Genomic DNA, 20,752 nt, shown 5'->3' with positions numbered 1-20,752 from the left:
TGCTGGGGTTTTAGGCTTGATCTCGTGTAGGGTGTATAGGAGGCAACCAATCAACGAGTCTCTCTCATCACTGATGTTTTTCTTTCTCTCCCTTCCTCTCTAAAATCAATAAAACAACATTTAAAAATAAAATAAATAAAGGGAACGGGTGGAATGTACTCTCATATAAAATACTGACCAAGATGAAATTGTCCTTTTGTGGTAAACGAAAGGTTTTCCTGATCAGAATAAAGAAACGACTCCATAAAAATACTCTCTCTTGCCGAAACCGGTTTGGCTCAGTGGATAGAGTGTCAGTCTGCGGACTGGAGGGTCCCAGGTTCGATTCCGGTCAAGGGCATGTACATTGGTTGCGGGCACATCCCCCGTGGGGGTTGTGCAGGAGGCAGCTGGTTGATGTTTCTCTCTCATTGATGTTTCTAGCTCTCTATCCCTCTCCCTTCCTCTCTGTAAAAAAAATCAATAAAATATATTTAAAAAAAAATACTCTCTGGCCCCTCTCTATGACTGTAATTTGGAACAAACAATTATACTGTACAATTTGCATAAAGGAAGTGAGGAAACCTGACCTTTGGTACATTATCAATTAGCAACAGCCTTCAGATCCTTCTACTCTACTAAATGTATTCCGTTTAGTAAAATAAAACCTAATCATCACTATGAAATCTTAAAATATAAAAAACTTGAAGTGGAGGGGGCAGAAATGCATCATAATTCTGCTAAAAGTCTTTTACTCTCTGGCCATTTCCTACAAAATGCTTAGCATTAGTATTCCTAAAAATTGACCAATGTGATTTCAAGCCACTAATTTTATCATTTGGCTATCTCATGTTCAGTTTAATAGTACTTGAAGATCCAGAAGAGGAAGAAATAAGTGGAAGTTTAGATGAATACTTGAGTTGGTAAAAAAAATAACATCAAGTCAGATGATCAACCCCAAATAATTATCTCTGTTCATTAAGTAAAAATGTGGATGGAATGAACGAAATCCCTCTATTAAGTGGAGAAAAGATAACCAAAGACTGTTTTCTCCAAAAATAAAAATGCTGTGTATTGAAGTGTAAGTTCTATAATCAGAGAGGTCTAGGCTCTATCTTTTTGATACTGGGTGCATTACATTTTCCCACTCTATCTGCCTTTCCCCTCTTTATTCTGACAAGCACTCTTTAAATAAGACAGTGTTTGTGAGGCAGAGTGCCTGAAATATATAAACTTTCCAACGAATAGGGCGAACTATTACACAAATTATTGATATATATACTATTGCAGGATCAGAAAAACATCCTACCAGATTTAACTTGTCAACATAATAAAAGCTCAGGGATAACAAAAAATTGCTGCCACATTTTAATGAGCTGAGACCTAGGCTTTCTTTTGAAATTATGAATTTTGTAAAAGCAGTAACAATAACGTGAATAATTTTTAACTAATATATTTATTACTGTCACTAGGCAGAATAGTTAAAGCTGAGATACTCCTAACAAAGACGATGAAAAACTTGAGGAGCAGAAACTAAGAAGCATGAAAGCCACAGGAGCAGAAGTATATTAGCAACAACAGCCAGGCTAGAGAAAAATCAATAATATTCCTCTTGTGGTTAAGTGCCTGGCAGATTAGAAGCATGCTGACATGGTAACTCTTTATGACTAAGACATGCCTACAATCTTACAGTTTGTGAACAAGATGATTTCGAAGATCCTGAGTAATATCTTCATGCCATTGTTTCCGAATTCCAGTACTGGATGGTTGAGCTGCTGTTGGCATAGGACCCAGGGAGGCCACACTGGCATTTTCACTCATCATTGGGCTTTACAAAGGAGAAATAGTTTAAGTGAAGATTACAGGAGCAAGATCTCATTTAAGTAGAGTGGAAAGTGATGCCTGCAATGGGTCTAATACACTGTGGCAGGTCTATTTATTAGATGGGGTGGGGAGACAGTGTAAATGTGTTTGTACTTCTGTGAGGGAAAGTGTTAACCCACAACATTTCATTATGCGAAGGGGAGGAAGACACCTAACTCTTATATTGTAAGACTATGCTGACATTTTGACACAGATTATCCCAGGGAATTCGATAGGCAATGGATTAATTCTGAACAGTGGAATAGAGCAAATTCACTTTTTAAGTAGCTGCAGACTTGCAACTTTCTACAGCAAGTATATGGGAAGTTGTAGATTTCCCCAAATAATTAATACGATTTCAAAAATGTTATAGAAAGCCTAAAAGTATGGTCTCAAACACTATATTTGCATTTATACATCAAGAATTATCTTCGAATCTAAGAAATTCTAACATGTTTAGAACACAACACAGACCACATCCAAAATAAAACTTACTTTTGAGAATTTATGGCTGAATGCAACATCGAGTCAGAAAGAAGATTTGATGTTTGAACGCCTACACCTCCATTTACTCCCATAGGACTAGCATCTAGGTTAAAACAAAAGAAAACAAGAATATTTTAAATACCAGTAACAACAACAACAAAACACCAAAAAAGAAGGAAAAGTTATAGAAGTGTTGAAATTGTCACAAGAAATTTTTATCCTGACCATGACCTCCTGGTTCAAAGGTCGACTGTCAACCACTGACCCACACCGGCTGGGCACTGAAAAATCTTTACAGAATAAGTGAATTCAATAGCAACTAGAAGATTGAGAATGTGATTGTGGAAGGTTTACAGCAAAAATCTCTGATTTGGGGCTCCAGAGGGGATTCCTTCTTCGCCTCCCTGCTACAGAATCTTGATAACCTTACATATAATAGAGATCCTGTAGTTTTGTCTGTTTAATCACTTACCCGCCCATCCAGACTAGAAATGTTACAAAGTAAAGAACAGGTCCCTTTGGTATGTTTTTCAGCACAAAGCACATCTGAATGAATGTTGCTTATTCAATTATTCAAATGTTCTTGTCAATCAAAGGTGCCTAAAATTTTTAGCTCTGAGAATATTCCATCCAGCATTATAGCCAGTTCTGCCACGGAGACACATTTGTAATATCAAGTTGTTATGGTGAATACAGTTTCCCCATGAAAGCATCAGTGTAAATGTTTACTTAGGTGTTTCATCCTCCCCAGTACTACTCAGATAAAGATGCTATGACACAGACCCATAAACAAATACTTTCTCTAAAAATCCAGCAGCTTGGAAGCATAAAATAGAGATCATATCTACTAAATAAATGAGATACAAACTTTCATTTATTTATTTTTAAAAATATATTTTATTGATTTCAGAGAGGAAGAGAAAGAGAGATAGAAACATCAATGATAAGAGAGAATCATTGATTGGCTGCCTCCTGCACGCCCCCTACTGGAGATGGAGCCCGCAATCCGGGCATGTGCCCTTGAACGGAATCGAACCCAGGACCCTTCAGTCCGCAGGCCGACGTTCTATCCACTGAGCCAAACCAGCTAGGGCGAGATACAAAACTTTTAGAAGAGGATGCAAAACTCGGGAAGTTTTTGATGGTAATAGTTCCAGAATTTCCATAAAGTAGCTGAAAAATAGCTAACACCAAATGGAGTAATTAAAATATAAACTGTACATTACATGACATTAGTGAACAAATGTTGGTCCAAATTAAAATTTAGAAGAAAATGTACTCAAAAAGAAGTCACCAAAATACTACTTTGTTCCTTAAACCTGCAATGACTATTAAGAACCCAGAATATATATTATTTTAAAAATATTTTTTATTGATTTTAGAGAGAGAGGAAGGGAGAGGGAGACAGAGTTAATATCTATCGGCTGCCTCCTACACACCCCACACTGGGGATCAAGCCCACAACCTGGGCATGTGCTCTGACCAGGAACTGAACCATAACCTCCTGGTTCATAGGTCGACGCTCAACCACTGAGCCAAGCTGGTGGGGCAATAAAAAAAATAAAAAAATCCAAATATATATATATATATATATATATATATATATATATATATATATAAATAACAACAACAAAAGACAAAGAACCAAACAAAAATCCTGGAAATCCAAATATCCATCTGTTAGAGATGATTTTATACAATGAAGCACTATACAACCACTAAAAAGGACATAAAGAAATTGTCTTATATAATAACACATGGAATTCTAGTCTAGAAATTAAAGTTACACATGCTTAAAAGGATTTAGAAGGATATAAACCAGTAGCAGCTGCCTCTGGTATATGGATTACAAGGCACCTACAATCTTAAAAAATAAAATTACTTCAAAAGTTAAACGTGACAAAGAAATTGAGGGTAGGGGAGAAAGGTACAGACACATAGAGTAAATAACCTAAGGAGTTAATCCTATATGTATTACATGGCATTTATAGACACATCACATTTTTCACTAGGACACAAACTTACTCATGTTGCTCATGGGCCGCATGCCTTGGGGAGACTGCCCCGACGGCTGATTCTGCTGGCTCTTTGCTTGTACCTGGGGCTGTGTCGGCATTTGATTGACTTGATAAGGCAGTCCAAGGGCTGCATAGGCTCTTTCTATAGAGCTGGGGTCAATCTGACTGACAGTGCTTAGGCTGGGTGTAGACTGCTGACCCACACCTAGAGAGCTAGTATTTCCAAGTCCAACTGGTGTTCCAGTCAGAATTGCTATAGAAAGAAAAAGAATTACAATATTAAAGATGGTTAAAAAAAAAAAAAGACTAACATGTTTAAATGAATTTTTAAAACCATAAAACTATTGTTTTGTGAAACATCTCAGTACATGCATCTTTCCCCCATTATTTCCCTGGAAAAAATTTCTAGATGCAGAACTGATAGGTTAAAGGGGATCATTGGCATGAAAAGGCTTTTGATCCAAAATACCCAAAATCCTTCCTGCAAGCCGTATTAATGTCCCAGCAACAGTGTAGGAAGCCTCAGAACCATACTCATGCCAACACTAGGGAGCAGCATTACTTCCGCCGAGGCGATGGGAGATGGTACTTCATTTCTTACTTTACAGTGAACTTCTTGGTATTTCCTCCCGCTAAGTGAACTGTTTCCTAGTCTAAATTTTCTACTGGGCTCCTTATGATTTCCTCATTCATTTATGAAGTCTAATTTCTTTTCCACGTGCTCTATATGTATCTCCGAATTTGTCTTTCAATCCTAAACGCTTAATGTTTTGTTTCTAGAGTGGAGATGTGTTAGCTGCACTTCTATCTTTCTACTCGACTTGCCTTTTCTCTATGAAAAACACATTATCGCTTCAGGTTTCTAAAAATAATTTCCATTTTTTTCACTCTTTTAAAATAATTTCAAATTATATAAATATTTAGATCACAGATATAGAGGAATGATTTGCTCAATGTTAAAGCATTAATCTTTTACGTTTTCATGAATTTAAAAATAGAGCATAAATTCACCCATCGTTTTTGTTTCAATGTTTTTATTGATTTTTAGAGAGGAAGGGAGAGAGAGAGAAACATCATCGATCAGCTGCCTCCTGCACGCCCCCTTTTGGGGATTGAGCCTCAACCCAGGCATGGGCCCTGATCGGTAATCGAAGGGGTGGCCTCTTGGTTCCTGAGTCGATGCTCAACTACTGAGCCTCACCACACTGAGCCAGGCCATCCATCATTTTTTATAAAAAATGACTAAGTTTCTGGATCTTATTTTAGGTAATAAACAGTTCACATCTAACTTCATTAATATGAAGTTAATGAAAAGTGAAAACAACTAGGCAGCCACAGGAACTTCACATAATCAAATACTCTAAATCCCACCAAACTGTATGAAGAGAGTCTAGGAATACTTTTGGTATAAAAGATTTAATTGCTTTCTATCTCTCTCCCCGTCTCCCTTCCTCTCTGAAATCAATAAAACACACACACACACACACACACACACACACACACACACGATTTAATCGCTTACACTGCTGATTTCTCTTATCCCCCGCATTTTTCAGGGGGAGACACACAGGACAGTCATGCCTCGTACAGTTCTTCCAGTGGGAGATGATTTGTCGAGAAGATGCACAGTGGGCCACTAAAAAAAAGAAAAATAACTTTTTTTAAAGTGCAGGTTACATCTTTACATTAGTGCCAGCTAACTTATTGACTACTTAACAAGTGTCACAGATGTTATTAACTGATTTCATCTTTATAACCGTCCTACAGGGTAGCTATTAGTACTCATATTTCATAGTTGAGAAAGCAGGCAAAAAGTGGGTAATGTGCACAAAGTCAGAGAGTACCCCAAATGGGATTCAATATCAAGCAGTTTGGCTCCAGAGCCCATTAAAAAAAAAACACACACTTTTTAAAAATCCTCACTTGAGGATATGTATTTTTAAAAAATATATATATTTTTTATTGATTTTTTACAGAGAGGAAGAGAGAGGGATAGTTAGAAACATCGATGAGAGAGAAACATTGATCAGCTTCCTTTCTGCACATCCCCTACTGGGGATGTGCCTGCAACCAAGGTACATGCCCTTGACCGGAATTGAACCCGGGACCCTTGAGTCCGCAGGCCGATGCTCTATCCACTGAGCCAAACCGGTTTCAGCCGATATGTATTTTTTGAAAAATTCATTTTTAGAGAGAAGGGAAAGGGGAGGGAGAAATATCGGTGAGTTGCCTCCACTGTGCACCACGACAGGGGAAGGAACCCACAACCGAGGTATTGTGCCGACCAGGAATCAAACCCGCAACTCGGCAAGGGCCAGGCCCCATATTTTTCACCACCAAGCTGTGCAATGTACTTTATTCTATAAAAGTAAATTTCTAATGATTCCACAAATATATAAATTGTATGTCAGTTACCAAACCCTCAATAATACTTTAGGTGTGCTATGCTGGGCAAATCAAAGTCAGTAAGTATCAACACAAAAAAGAAGTCCTTAAACTTTCTTCTCCTACCACATCCCTAGATACTCACAAATGATACTGTATTTTAGAATATCCTGCTATAGTGGTCGGCAAACTCATTAGTCAACAGAGCCAAATATCAACAGTACAAAGATTGAAATTTCTTTTGAGAGCCATATTTTTTAAACTTAAACTTCTTCTAACGCCACTTCTTCAAAATAGACTCGCCCAGGCCGTGGTATTTTGTGGAAGAGCCACACTCAAGGGGCCAAAGAGCCGCATGTGGCTCGCGAGCTGCAGTTTGCCGACCACGATCCTACTATATATAGGAAGACATCAGAAAAGGAGCCTCAAAACAGTTGACCATATTTTCTCTCTGCTGTAAACATTAACTGCTGAGCACAAACCCTGTGAGAACTCACCTTGGCAGGATTTGCCTGACTGGCAGTGTGTCATGTGGTTTAGGACGTTCTTCATCGTGCGACAGTGGGGAAGGTTGCACTGCCTCACCTCCCCGTTAGCCTGCTCCCGGCGCTGGCACTTGTGAGCGTGCAAAAGGAGAACAAGCTGCTGCTGGATGAGTTTGCGCTTCTCGGGATCAGCCGTGTGGGCTCCAGAGCCCATCCCTTGGGCTACTGGCGTCACAAGGCCTGGCTGCTGGACCTGAGGGGCCTGCTGCTGGCCCTAAGGGAGAAAACCATAAAGACACACTTAGTGTTCCGTGTTCCAATGTGCCATCTCTAATAAATACAAACCTGGATATTTTCAGTTAAAACCTATAAGCCAGACTCCATTTTTTGATACAGGAGATTCCAAAATAAATGTTCCTTCCATTGAGAAGTTCAACTTAGTAAGAAAACCAAATACTGTATTACCAAATGATATAATCAAAGAATGTGTAATAGAGAGAGGGAGGGAAAGAGGTGGACACGGCCAGCTCCAGGGGGACAGGGAAAAGCAGGGAATCGGTAGTGAAGAGCATTCCACGGAAGGCTCTGAAGGACAAGGAGCTTCTTGGGAAGCACATCTTTCAGTGGCTGAAAAACCAGCTTTTAAATATTCTGGAAGAGACCTGTGGGTTTTCTTTTTCTCCCCAGTAAAAAGGCAAACATTTCTGGGGACAGAAATGCCACATTCTGGTCATCCTTTTAACTTCACTGCCTCACTTCCTAGAGTATCAAATCTAGGCGGCATTCAATAAATATATGACACAAAGCAAAAAACTAAAAATATCTGAGAAAAAGTATTCCCATAGGACAATTTTTTCCAAAAAGTGAATGTGGACAACCTGACACATTTACAACTAGAAATAGTTTTACTTCAGAAAAAGAGCAGTGTTGAAAGTGTTAGAAATTTTTCTCCAAAAAAAAATAAATAATAATAAATCAATGTTTAAAACAACACGTAACTTTAAGAGGGATGTTCCTTTTGTGTAGTAGTATTAGATTCAAATCAGCAGGTACTTTCATTAGGAGTTGGAATCCTTTGCCAGAGATCCTTCCCAGGGAGAATGGTTCCGCTTTCCTATCCTACAGACATGCTCACAAGCAGAAGCTTATCGCAGACCTCCAAAACTTTCACTTTAGCAACCCTACTCACTCCTACTTGGACTTGCCCCCTTACTGTTCACAAGTGACAAAATACCATGTGAACTGGAAGGAGGGTACAAGTCTCCTCAATCACAGGGGTCATTGATTGTAGTGTGTATACTAGAAGGGATAAAAGTTTAACATAATTCTTTTGTTAAAATGCCAATTTGAAGACAAATTTGTAAATAGATTACTACCCACCATGTTGGGCATTCCTCCACCAGGAACTGCTTTTTTGTCCATTGCAAATGGAGATAAGCTATTTGGCAGTACAGGCTTTGTCTGAATTTGGAGACCAAGGCCACCGGTTCCAATCTGTTGTCCAGAACTCTGAGTGTACGGTGAACCATAAGGATTAGGGTTGTTCATCATTCCCATCTAAGAACAAGAAGCAGAAAAAAATTAAATCTTATTTCCCATCCTATATAATAAAAGCCCACCGACCGAATGGCAGAACAATCAGAACGACTGGTTGACTAGTTGCTATGACACTCACTGACCACCAGGGGCAGACGCTCAATGCAGGAGCTGCCCCCTGGTGGTCAGTGTGCTCCCACAGTGGGAGCGCTGCTCGACTGACGGGGACGGGCAGCCCACATGCTGCGTAGTGGAGCCACTGGCGCCGCTGGGCTAGAGTTAACCCTGGAGGCTGGTTCGTGGTGCCATGGGACTGAGGCCTACTCCATTGCCTCTCGGTGCTATTGTCCCTGGGTCCGGCCCCAACTGGGTCCCCTGGAGAGATGAGTGCTCTGGCTCCACGCAAGATGCTGGACCAGGGAGCAGCCACTCAGAGGATGGGTCCACAGCCGCTCTGCTGACCGGAATGAGCGGTGCTCCGACAGTGGGCCGATCCCCACAGGCCATGCCCCTCACCAGTTTATGAATCCTGTGCACTGGGCCTCTAGTATTAATAAAACATTAACAGACCCTTTCATTTTTCACTTCCTAAATTACAAAGAAAAATTTAAAGGACACCCTCTGCACATATGAACACATTGTAGAAGTATGCTCATGAAAATAACGATTAAGATTTAGGGTTCTAAGGTACAGTAAATTTACAGGGCTATCTTCTGTAAATATTTGAGATAAATGCGCTTTAGAAAAACTTATAAACTTTTTTATTTAGCTATACCTGCTAAGCAAGGTTTATCATTCATCTCCAAGTTTGTTTTTTTTAAAAAATGTTTTTACTTATTTCAGAGAGGAAAGGAGAGGGAGAGAGAGAGATAGAAACATCAATGATGAGAGAGAATCATTGACTGGCTGCCTCCTGCACGCTCCCCACTGGGGATCCAGCCCACAACCTGGGCATATGCCCTGACCAGCAATCAAACTGGTGACTGGTGACCTCTTGGTTCCTGGGTCGACGCTCAACCGCTGAGCTACACACGGCTAGGCATTCATCTTCACTTTTAATGAATTAAATGCACTTTCATTTAATGTACAAACTATGGGCTTAATGAATTCAACTAAGTAACTTGCATAATCCCTAAATATATTAAGAGTTTAATATGTCAAAGCATTTGAATGTTTATTCCAGACATTTTGTTTATATAAAAGGTAGAAAACTGATCGATTCGAGGAATATGTCCTTTTTTATTTAGGAACACGATGGCACAGTGATTTAAACTTTTTGAATCCGAATCCTTTATACAGAGCATGTAAACTTCAGAGTCCACACCATTTCTTGCTCTCTTAAACCTAGCTTCTTTATTCATTAAGTTACCTACTTGGTACTTAAAAGTAATTTGATTTTCTTTGCAACCGTTATATACTTTAAAAAGTAGTTGCCCCCCCCCCCCCCCAGTCCTGTGTTTATGTAAGTTCATCTGGAGCCATCATACTGTATACTAATTACTTGAAACAGAGTATTAATTATCAAAGAGCCAAATGTTTTGGTGATAACAATGCAAGCAACTTACAATCCTATTCTTCCATTAAGTTCCCACCATGAGGCAATCATTGCCTGCTGGAAACATACAGCAAGCACTCAGTAGAAACAAGGACACCACAGCTACTGCCCAATTAAAAGGAGTCATACCAGACTTTTATCCTTCTCAGGCAGATCCAATTCTATCAAAGGGTCCTTCAAGTTCTACCTCTACACCACTACGCCCAAATCCTTCCCATAAATCCATGCCCACTGTCACTGTCTTAATTCAAACCCCTCATCGCAGCCTATGGAGGCTGTGCCCAACAGGTTTTCTTGCCTTCTGTCCTCACTTATTCAATTCGCAAGGGGGGAAAATCATGGTACTCCAGAGCCTTCATGGTGTGCATGAGGCCTGGCTACTTCTCCATGGTATCCTATAACTTGCAAATCTGAGGGCATCATGCTTCTTAAATCTCCAGTATTTGCCTTAAGCTTTTCATTTTCCCTAAAACTAGGCAGTGATATATCTTCCTTTCCTATTTAACTCCTGAATGTTAACTATAAAAGAAATAAAAGTAAAGTTCATAAAGAGGCAGTCCAATTTTCATTTTTTGGTTGCTTACTCAGTTGGTACAACTATCACTAAGCAGCAGCTACATATTCTACTCATCCAAAAGTTACCATCTATGTGAAGCATCTGTTTACTGTCCGAAACAGCTCAAGAGCTCTCTTTCTATCTTCATACAAATGTTCATGCCTTTATTTATGATACAATACAGGTGATAAAATCATTTAAAATGCATGCCTCTATTCCCAGAACACGTACAAAAGGGAAAGAACCTTAATTTATCTTTGTAGCACCATCACCATAACCTGACTGACAATAGAGCTTGTTACCTCAGGAAAACAAATTATAAAAAGCATAAAATAAATGGCATAAACCTCTGTAAATAAAATTCAGTTTTTAAAATAATATGCAATATCTATACTCTGCAAATTTATAAGAATATGACATATTTGTCCATTCAAAGGTTTGCCTTTAGTGGAAAGGCAAAATAATAAAGAAAAAAATTTAAGTACATTCATATTTTCCAGATGAGACTGGAGCCTAGGCGTTAAGTAACTTGACGGTGCTCTAATGATTAAAGGGAAGTAGCATGGTTTGGGTGAAAGCATAAAGAATGGGGCGGCGGGGGAGAGGGGTAAGAGATTAACCAAAGGACTTGTATGCATGCATATAAACATAACCAATGGACACAGACAGTAGGGGAATGAGGGCCTGTGCTAAGGGGTGGGAGCAATCAATGGGGGTAAAAAGGAAACATATGTAATACTTTCAATAATAAAGAATTAAAAAAAAGAAAAAAGAAAAAAAGAATGGGCAGTCTAAAGGAAAAGCATCCAAAGTAAAAAACTTGCTGATTCGGTCTCCAATAATTGGAATTTCCTGTGTATCTGGCCAGTAAGATTATAAGGACAATCAGATACAGAAATATGCTTCAATGCAATTTAAGTTTCTTTTGGTAGTTTCAAATGTGGCTGTAAGTGCTGCTGCTGCTACATATGCTTTTTTTTTTTACATATGCTTTTAAAGTACTAATATTTAGCCTAACCGGTTTGGCTCAGTGGATAGAGCATCGGCCTGCAAACTGAAGGGTCCCAGGTTTAATTCTGGTCAAGGGCATGTATCTTGGTTGCGGGCACATCCCCGGTGAGGAGTGTGCAGGAGGCAGCTGATGGATGTTTCTCATCGATGTTTCTAACTCTCTAACCCTCTCCCTTCTTCTCTGTAAAAAAATCAATAAAATATATAAGGCATGCCATGTCTCTGACACACATTAGTACATATGTGCTCAAATTACTAATATTTACACTAATACTAGAGGCCCGGTGCTTGGATTTGTGTGTGGGGGTGGGGGGAGAGTCCCTCAGCCTGGCCTGCACCCTCTCACCGCCAACCCCCCCCCCCCCCCCCCGGGATGCAGCAGTGTGCCAAGCCACCAGGGAGGAGCCCGACTTCTGGATGAGCGGCACCCCACCCCCACCCCCTGTGGGAGCACACTGATCACCAGGGGGCAGCTCCTGCATTGAGCGCCTGCTCCCTGGTGGTCAGTGTACATCACAGCGACTGGTTGACCGGTCGTTCTGTTGTAACGGTCGCTTAGGCTTTTATATATATAGACATTTCCAATAACATGCACGCCTATACCTGGAGGAGTTATATTTCGCTTGTGTTTGCTATTAGCATGGAAATTTGTGCTAGACATAACATGAAAGCCATTCTATCACAGAACCTGCATGACAGGCCATAACACACCAACAGATAATAAGTTATGTTTTTAAGTGTCCATTATTTACATAAATGAAATGCAGGGGATTTATAAGCTGCCTTAATGTCTCGTAAGCATAATGTCTTTATTTATTCAAATACTACATCCCAGCAGAATCTGGTCCTTCATATTTGTTCACATAGTCACTGACTTGCCTGCCTATACTGAGTTTCAATTAGTTCCTTGAATTGCTTGTTTCCTCAATCACAATGCATTACCTAGAAATTCCAAGTTTACTCTCTAGCAGACTGGTCTCAAATATACTGACTGCTCGTCAGTTGATAGTATTCATTCCCCACACTTCTGGTCACTCGGACCAACAGACTCAGGCTTTAGTTTTGCAGTTTCCTTCAGAGTTCCTCAGCCCATTAGAAAGTAACCCCAGACCCAACCACTCCCTCACCAAATGTAATTGGAAGGGAATATACTGTATTTAATTTCTGCTACACTAATGATTTGATCTTGTTCCCTTCTCTATAGCGAACATGATCAAGATGACCAATTACCCATCACCTACCTAGACCACAGCAATACAGATAACTACCTAAACTGAAAAGGCAAATGACCAGGAAATCACAAACAGTTCTAGGAAACTAAAACAGAAAGGACATACAGGGGATTATATTTTTCTTTCTTTAAAAATAATCTGAGCCCGGCCAGTATGGCTTAGTGGTTTGAGTGTCACCTTAATCACAAGCTATTTCATAGACAGAGTTATTTTGTATTTCTATAAAAACCAAAAACTAAAAACTCCAGAATATTAATGAGCACTTCTTAAATAAATAACCCTTAGTTCCAAAGAAAGTAAACTTTCCTTCAAATATACATATTAACACACTGAAGTCTCTACTAGTAGCATCTTCCACATCCTCCAGTCAATTGCTGTTCATGTGGTACATCAATTTATTCTCCATTATAGCTGACAGCTGCCCTTCTAAAAGACTGTAGCTTAACCATATGATGTAGCTTTGATTTCTTTCCTGCCCCATAAAAATGTTTTAAAACATCATCAGAGAATGGCAACTACTATAATACTGGGCACTTGCTACTCCTACTCCTACTGCACTAGTAAGTGCTCACTATATGCCATGCATAAAGAGCTTATTTTATCAACTCATTTAGTTCTTCAATAGTGCTGAAGTAGTTTACACCTCACTCTGACTATTCACATTCTACAGATGGGAAAACAGAGGCACAGCAGGCAAATTGCCTGATGTAATATAGCTACTATATAAGTGGCTGATCCATTTTTAACCCAGGCAGTGTAGTTCCATAGTCCACACCATTAATTATGATGTGTTTATTAGTTAACTTCATTTCTTCTTTCATACACAAAGGAGAGGTATTTTAAAAAAATAATTTTCAAATTTCTTTTACCAGCATTTTTTAGGAGGCAGATATATCTTGTGAAATGATTTAACCAAGAAGCTTCACAAAATGCAGCTAAATTTAGAGAAGGATGTGGGATAGCCAATATCCTAACTCAGGTAATATGGTTCAAAATCTGGGCACTCATTTAAAACAAGGAAATATATGTGTTTTTTTAATCCTCACCCGAGGATATTTTTTTCCATTGGTTTTGAAACAGAGTGGAAAGGAGGGAGGGAGGGAGGAGAGAGGCAAAGACACACACACACACACACACACACACACACACACACACACTAGAGGCCTGGTGCACAAATTCGTGCACCAGTGGGTCCCTCAGCCTAGCCTGTGAGATCAGGCCAAAATGGGCTCTCTGACATCCCCGAGAGGGCGCAGGCCTGGCCAAGGGACCTTACTGGTGCATGATCAGGGCCAGGGAGGGATGTGGGAGGTTGGCCAGCCGGGGAGGGATCGTGGGAAGGCTCCAGGGCATGTCTGGCCCATCTTGCTCAGTCGCGATTGGTCAGGCCCCAGCAGCAAGCTAACCTACTGGTTGGAGCATCTGCTCCCTGGTGGTCAGTGCACATCATAGCAACTGGTTGACCGGTCGACTGTCTGCCCCCTGGTGATCAGTGCACATCATAACAAGCGGTTGAGCAGCCTTAGCTTATCATTAGCATATTATGCTTTGATTGAACAGATAATTGGACACTTAGCACATTAGGCTTTTATTATATAGGATATATCTATATCTATCTATATCTATATACACACACATATATATATATATATATATATAGAGAGAGAGAGAGAGAGAGAGAGAGAGAGAGAAAGAGAGAGAGAGGGAGGCTGGGGGGGGGAGGAGATATCAATGTGAGAGAAGCACATTGATTGGTTGCATCCCACGGCCATGGCTCCAACCTGAAACCAAGGTATGTGCCCTTGACTGGGAATCGAACCCGAGATCCTTCAGACCTTGGGCCAACGCTCTAACCACTGAGCAACTGGCCAAGGCTAAAATAAGGAAATATTTTAATAATAATAAAGTTTTTATATTTGGATCCCCCCTTCCTGTGAAAATAAAGCTCCACAAGGACAGGGAATTTTGTCTGTTTTATTCATTGTGTACACCCAGTTCCTCAAACAATGGCAATGCAAGAAATCTGTGATTTTGCCCTGGTCAGTGTGGCTCAATTAGTTAAACGTCATCCCGTGCACCAAAAGTCCAGGAATTCAATTCATGGTCAGAGCCATGTCCAGGTTTCGGGCTTAATCCCTGGTAGGGAGTGTGCAGGAGGCAGCCGATCAATGTTTCCCTCTCTCCCTCTCCCTTCCTCTCTCTCTCCAAATATCGATTTTAAAAATCTTTTAAAAAAAGAAAAAGTAATCTGTGACTTAGATTATAAATAAAACAGTGCCCAACTCCCAACTGAGGCATTCTCCCCATGATCCTTACCCTTACTTTATTTTTCATAGCACTTACCTGGAATACTATACATTTACATCTTATGTGAACACTAGAAAGTAAGTTCCATGGAATAAGTTTTTCACTGCTCTATCTTCAGCACCAAAACTGGGACTCGATAAATATCTGAACAATCAGTAAAGATTTACTGTCTGTCATCCCTCTTCTCCCCAATGGAATATAAATATCAGAAAGGCAGGGACTCTTCACAACTACGTTCCTAGAACCTAGAAGAGGTACCTAATAAATATTTTACCTCTTGTTTCTGGTTTTCACTCCAAATATTCTAGGTAAACTACATCAACACAACAACATAAAAGTGCCAGCAAGAGAGAATTACAGCATAGGTAGGGATGCCAAACAGAATCCCTTCCCAAGTTTAAGATCAATATTCTTTTTTCTTTTTTTTTAAATATATATTTTTATTGATTTCAGAGAGGAAGGGAGAGCGAGAGATAGATACATCAATGATGAGAGAGAATCACTGATCGGCTGCCTCCTGCACGCCCCCTACTGGGGATCGAGCCCACAACCCGGGCATGTGCCCTTGGCCAGAATCGAACCTGGGACCCTTCAGTCGGCAGGCCCGACGCTCTATCCACTGAGCCAAATCAGCTAGGGCAGGTCAATATTCTTTACTGTGTAGTAAAAAAGCTATAAGGACTTTTCATACAGCTACATTTGACCCTAGTTCCCATATTCCTGATTCATGCCTATGTCTTAATTTAATCCTAGGGCTCTCACCATCACGATTCTCAGGAGCACGAAAATCCTAATGCCTGCTAAAAATTATTCCTCTTACAGAAAAAACCTGCTCTTGACTCCTTACCCATCTCCAATAATACCTTTCAAGCAAAGCCATCTCTTTCATTCAGCAAATATTTACTAACCACATTCCAGGCAGTGGCAACTATAGTGTGATACCATTTTAAGAAAAAAGAATAAAATATACAGGAAAAATATGGCAGAATAAGCATCAAGAATCTGTTTAAAATGTCTTAATTATATAGAGAGAACTCATTTTAAGGTTGTTTTTTTTTTTAAACATACTTAGCATTCTCTAATTCATAAAACTAAAAGTAGGCATTGGAACACCTGGAATATTAGCTAAGTTTTCATACTAAATGAATACACCTTAATTTCCATCAAGCAATAAGGAAAAATAACATTTTAAAAAAATCTTACAAGAAATATCTCTTAAAAACCAGGGACAGTCAAAGCAGTGGAAACAAATGAAGTCTACCTGAAGACAGTATAAAGCAGTTATCTCAAAATGCATTTTTATAAGGAGGCTATGAAGGCTAAAGTGGGTTTAGAAATAATATGAAAATATTCTAATACTTATGCCAGAGAGAATAGGAATTAGCTGGCAATAATTTGTAACAAACTGTGAAGGTATACTAATAAGCTGTGTAAAATGTTTTACTTAATTTAACAGAAGAGCTTCATAAAATTTGTGACAATACTTAGGATTTATAGAGCCTTAGCAAAAAAATATGTGGAAAACGCTACACAATGTAAGAAGATTAAATGTGAACAATAAAAATAAATGACCTGACCTCACCCCTCCCTCCAACACTGAACACTAAGAAACATACTGATAGTGCACACAACCCAAGCTGCACTCACCTTAAGAGGCTGGGGGCCTCTTAGTCCCGCCTGTCCTCCCATCTGGGGAGAGCCTTGCTGCAGGGGCTCAGTTATTAAGTTGCCAGCATTTCCCATGCCTGGGTTTGGGTACTGCATATTAGGTCGCCCCCTGCCGGCTCCAATTGAACCGTTCATGACTTGATTAGGCATCATCCCCTGTCCATTGCCTGCAGTCAACATTCCAGGATTCATGCCAGCATTCATCCCTGTGTTCATTCCCATGGCAGGTTGATTTACTGGACTGTTCATCATACCTGTTGCAGATGGTGGTGTGGGACCCTGATTTGGTCCACTAGTGCCCATCCCCATGTTGGGGATTGGGCTTTTGACCATGCTATTTATCAAACCTAATCCAGGACTGTTCTGTTGGGCCTGGCTGGCCATGCCTTGGCCTGGGCCACCAACCCCCATATTGAGGTTAGGGGAACTACCAGACCGTAGCAATTCTGACAGTTGTTTATGTTTAGAGGCTGCATCTTGTACCATGCCAAGACTTGTCTGAAGCTGACTAATATCACCACCATTGGTCAGTCCCAATTCTGTAGAGTTGATTAATTCATCTGGTAAGTCATGCTCCAAGTCAAATAGAGAGCCAAAATCTGAAAGCAAGAGAAAAGGTAAAGTTTGACAAAATCAAAATTAAAAACTGCTTTATAATTTGTTATTGATAAACATTACATTTCTATACCGCACTCTATGGAATACTATGTATTTGTATTGAGGTTTTTCATGTTATACTAAAAAGCCTTTTTTGATATCTACATATTTAAAAATAGGAAAATGTTTGATCATACCAACAAGTTTAAACACTTAATGAACTGTATTTAAATAAGACCAAGGAAAAAGGACTAAAATCTCAGTACAATACCCATTATGAGTTGCTAAAAGTTTGTATTAATAGTCATGAAAAAAGATGTACAATTTAGATAATATTCCAGAATTCCATAGAAGAGGTTAAAATAATTTACCAAATGCAAACTAATTCAGAACAAAAGGTTTAAACTATCATAATAAAAAGACAAATGATACAAAAGACCCTTCATTTGTAGAACATTCAGTGTGAGCTCCATGAAGCAAGGGGCTGTCTACCATTCTTCGCCAAGTTCCATCACAAAACAGATCCTCAATCTGCTGAGTGAATTTGCTTTCACCTGACTTCAGCCTACAGATTAGATTTCCTTAACCAAAATCTAGCTGAAATAGGATATAAAAACATGCCTCTAGCTCCTTTAACACACAAATCACTCCCACCCTACCCCTGGCCCCACTGCCACCAAAAGAGGGTGAAATCAGAGATTAGCCCAGGTTTTTCTCAATCTTGCTACTATTAAACATTTTGGGCTGGATAATTCTTTGTTGGGAGGGAAGGGAGCATTGTTAAGATAATCCATAGATACCTGCTCTCTTTTCTCAATGCCATTAGTATCCATACCCCATCTGTGACAACCAAAAATGTCTTCAGTATCACTAAAATATCTCTTGGAAGGGCAAAACTGTCCCTGATTGACCTGTTGACAGTCTTAACTCATTTTATATATTTAGGTATTTGAGTTTGCTTTTTTTTCTCTCTCTCTCTACTGCCGAGTTTTCTTCCCTTTTAATTCTCCAAGTAGTTTTCATATTAAATAGGCATTACTGGGTATTTAATAATTAAATATACCTGACTGTACAACTGACTATCCCCTTAAAAATAGTTCATTGCTTGAAAAAGATTCTACTTTAAATGATCTATTTGGTCCAATCCTTGCTTTTTAAGCACAACTCCTTTACATGCCCTTCCAGTTCTTATAGCCCTCTATCATAGCACTGAAATCGTTAGTCTGTCTTTCTCTCCCCTCCCCACCCACGCCTGCACCCATGTAGCTCTTTGGAAAGCACACATCTTACCACTTATAGACCAACTCCTTGCCTAATGCCTAACACAGTTAAGCATTCTGGTCATATTTTAATTGAACCAAATGGTCCCAGGATCTCAGGATATGATTAGAGTCCAGACTTTTACAGAATTTCTTTCCTTCTGAAAAATCATTTGTGCCCATCCATTATAATAAAGGGTGCCTTGCCCAGGTGGTGTAGCTCAACGGTTGAGCATCGAGCCAGGAACCAGTTCAATCCCAGTCAGGGCACATGCTTGGGTTGCGGCTCAATCCCCTGTGGGGGGTGTACAGGAGGCAGCCAATCAATGATGATGTTTCTCTCTCATCGATGTGTCTCTATCTCTATCCCTCTCCCCTGCTCTCTCTAAAAAAAAAAACCCAAACAAACAAAAAAAACACAAACCAATATAATACATTTTTTTAAAAAAATAAAAGGTATCTTATGAGTAGTTTTGGAATATAAGTCTCAAAACGTATCTGATATCATTACTCAAAGAAGACTTTAATATATTGATATATTTCCTTAATCATTTTTACTTACATTAACTCACAAAACTGGGATCATACATACTTTATGAGCAATTTTGCATTCTACTTTTCCCCTGAAGTATACAAAGAAATGTATTTTTACAGTTGCACAGTTAGGGAAAAATAAAAATCTCTGCCCATTTAGAAATTTAAAAAAACGTACATATACCTAAGTGACAAATTAAAGACGAAATCAGAAAAGAAACTGAATAAAAACACTAGATTTCAAAACTTAAAGGCTTTGTTAGAAAATAAAGCTAAAAATTAATGAGTTAAGTATCCAAATGATTATGTTAGAAGAACAGCAGGAAGATGATCAAAGATAAAAAGCAGCTTGGCCGGTGTGGGTCAGTCGGTTGAGCAAGGTGCCCTATGCCAAGAGGTCGGGGATTTGATCCCAGTAGAGGGCATGAAGGAGGCAGCCAATCCATGTTTCTCACCCTATCTCTTCCTCTCACTTAATCCAACATATATTTTTAAAAATATATTTTTATTGATTTCAGAGAGGAAGGGAGAGGGGAGAGAGAAATAGAAACATCAATGAGAGAGAATCACTGACTGGCTCTATCCCACTGGGGATCAAGCCCACAACCCAGGCATGTGTCCTTGACCAGAATCGAACCCGGGACCCTCAGTCCACAGGCCGTCGCTCTATCCACTAAGCCAAACCGGCTAGGGCAACATATTTTTTAAAAAGATAAAAAGCAGTTAATTATCAACATGAGAAAGACAGAGATACAACTGAGAAGGTATCAACAAACCAGAATTTGGTTATTTGAAGGAGTAATAAAGATAAACTTCTGGGAAAATTAAGAAAAAAATAAAATGAGAAAGCAACAATACTAATCAACTTCATGCAAAAAAATTTGAAGAGACATGAATTCCTGATAAAACACTCACCAAACCTTATCAAAAATAAATTATAAAGAATAAATGTCCCAGTTTCTCCAACAAATCAATGGCAAAAAAGAGAATGAGAGGAGATATTATCAAATAAAAGAGTCAACAACCAGATATACCTTGTTTAACTTCTGATTCAAACCCATTGTAAAAAGAGGGGGGCGGGGGAAGGCACACAAAAATACTGGTAACTTGAAGTAATAAGCATATGGAAGTTCTCTATCCTACTGAATTGAAATTTCCCATTTAAAAAGTTCAAAAGGAGGATATAGAAAGCCTGAATAATCCCATTACTATTAACAAAAATTTATCATTGGTTAGTCTTTCCAGATCTAAATGTTTCTACAGACATGTCCTTCAGACTTT

The 20,752-nt window shown here is 39.3% G+C and overlaps 1 protein-coding gene across 4 annotated transcripts in view; it reads right to left on the bottom strand.

The window, feature by feature from the left end:
* The window catches only part of EP300 (E1A binding protein p300), a 68,620-nt gene that overhangs the window by 34,460 nt on the left and 13,408 nt on the right, over nucleotides 1-20,752 (bottom strand). For all 4 annotated transcript variants that reach the window (XM_008144581.3, XM_054719562.1, XM_054719564.1 and 1 more), the window contains exons 2-8: nucleotides 17,061-17,680; nucleotides 8,597-8,773; nucleotides 7,229-7,490; nucleotides 5,869-5,982; nucleotides 4,354-4,599; nucleotides 2,338-2,431; nucleotides 1,670-1,807 (exon numbers count right to left, since the gene is read on the bottom strand). In XM_008144581.3, coding sequence (XP_008142803.2) covers nucleotides 1,670-1,807; nucleotides 2,338-2,431; nucleotides 4,354-4,599; nucleotides 5,869-5,982; nucleotides 7,229-7,490; nucleotides 8,597-8,773; nucleotides 17,061-17,680 — 1,651 coding nt within the window. The remainder of the gene's footprint in view (nucleotides 1-1,669; nucleotides 1,808-2,337; nucleotides 2,432-4,353; nucleotides 4,600-5,868; nucleotides 5,983-7,228; nucleotides 7,491-8,596; nucleotides 8,774-17,060; nucleotides 17,681-20,752) is intronic.

Source organism: Eptesicus fuscus, chromosome 7 (assembly GCF_027574615.1).
Source record: "Eptesicus fuscus isolate TK198812 chromosome 7, DD_ASM_mEF_20220401, whole genome shotgun sequence".
NCBI lineage: Eukaryota > Metazoa > Chordata > Mammalia > Chiroptera > Vespertilionidae > Eptesicus > Eptesicus fuscus.
The sequence above is the reverse complement of the archived record's forward strand: the minus strand, read 5'-3'. Positions and strand labels throughout refer to the sequence as shown.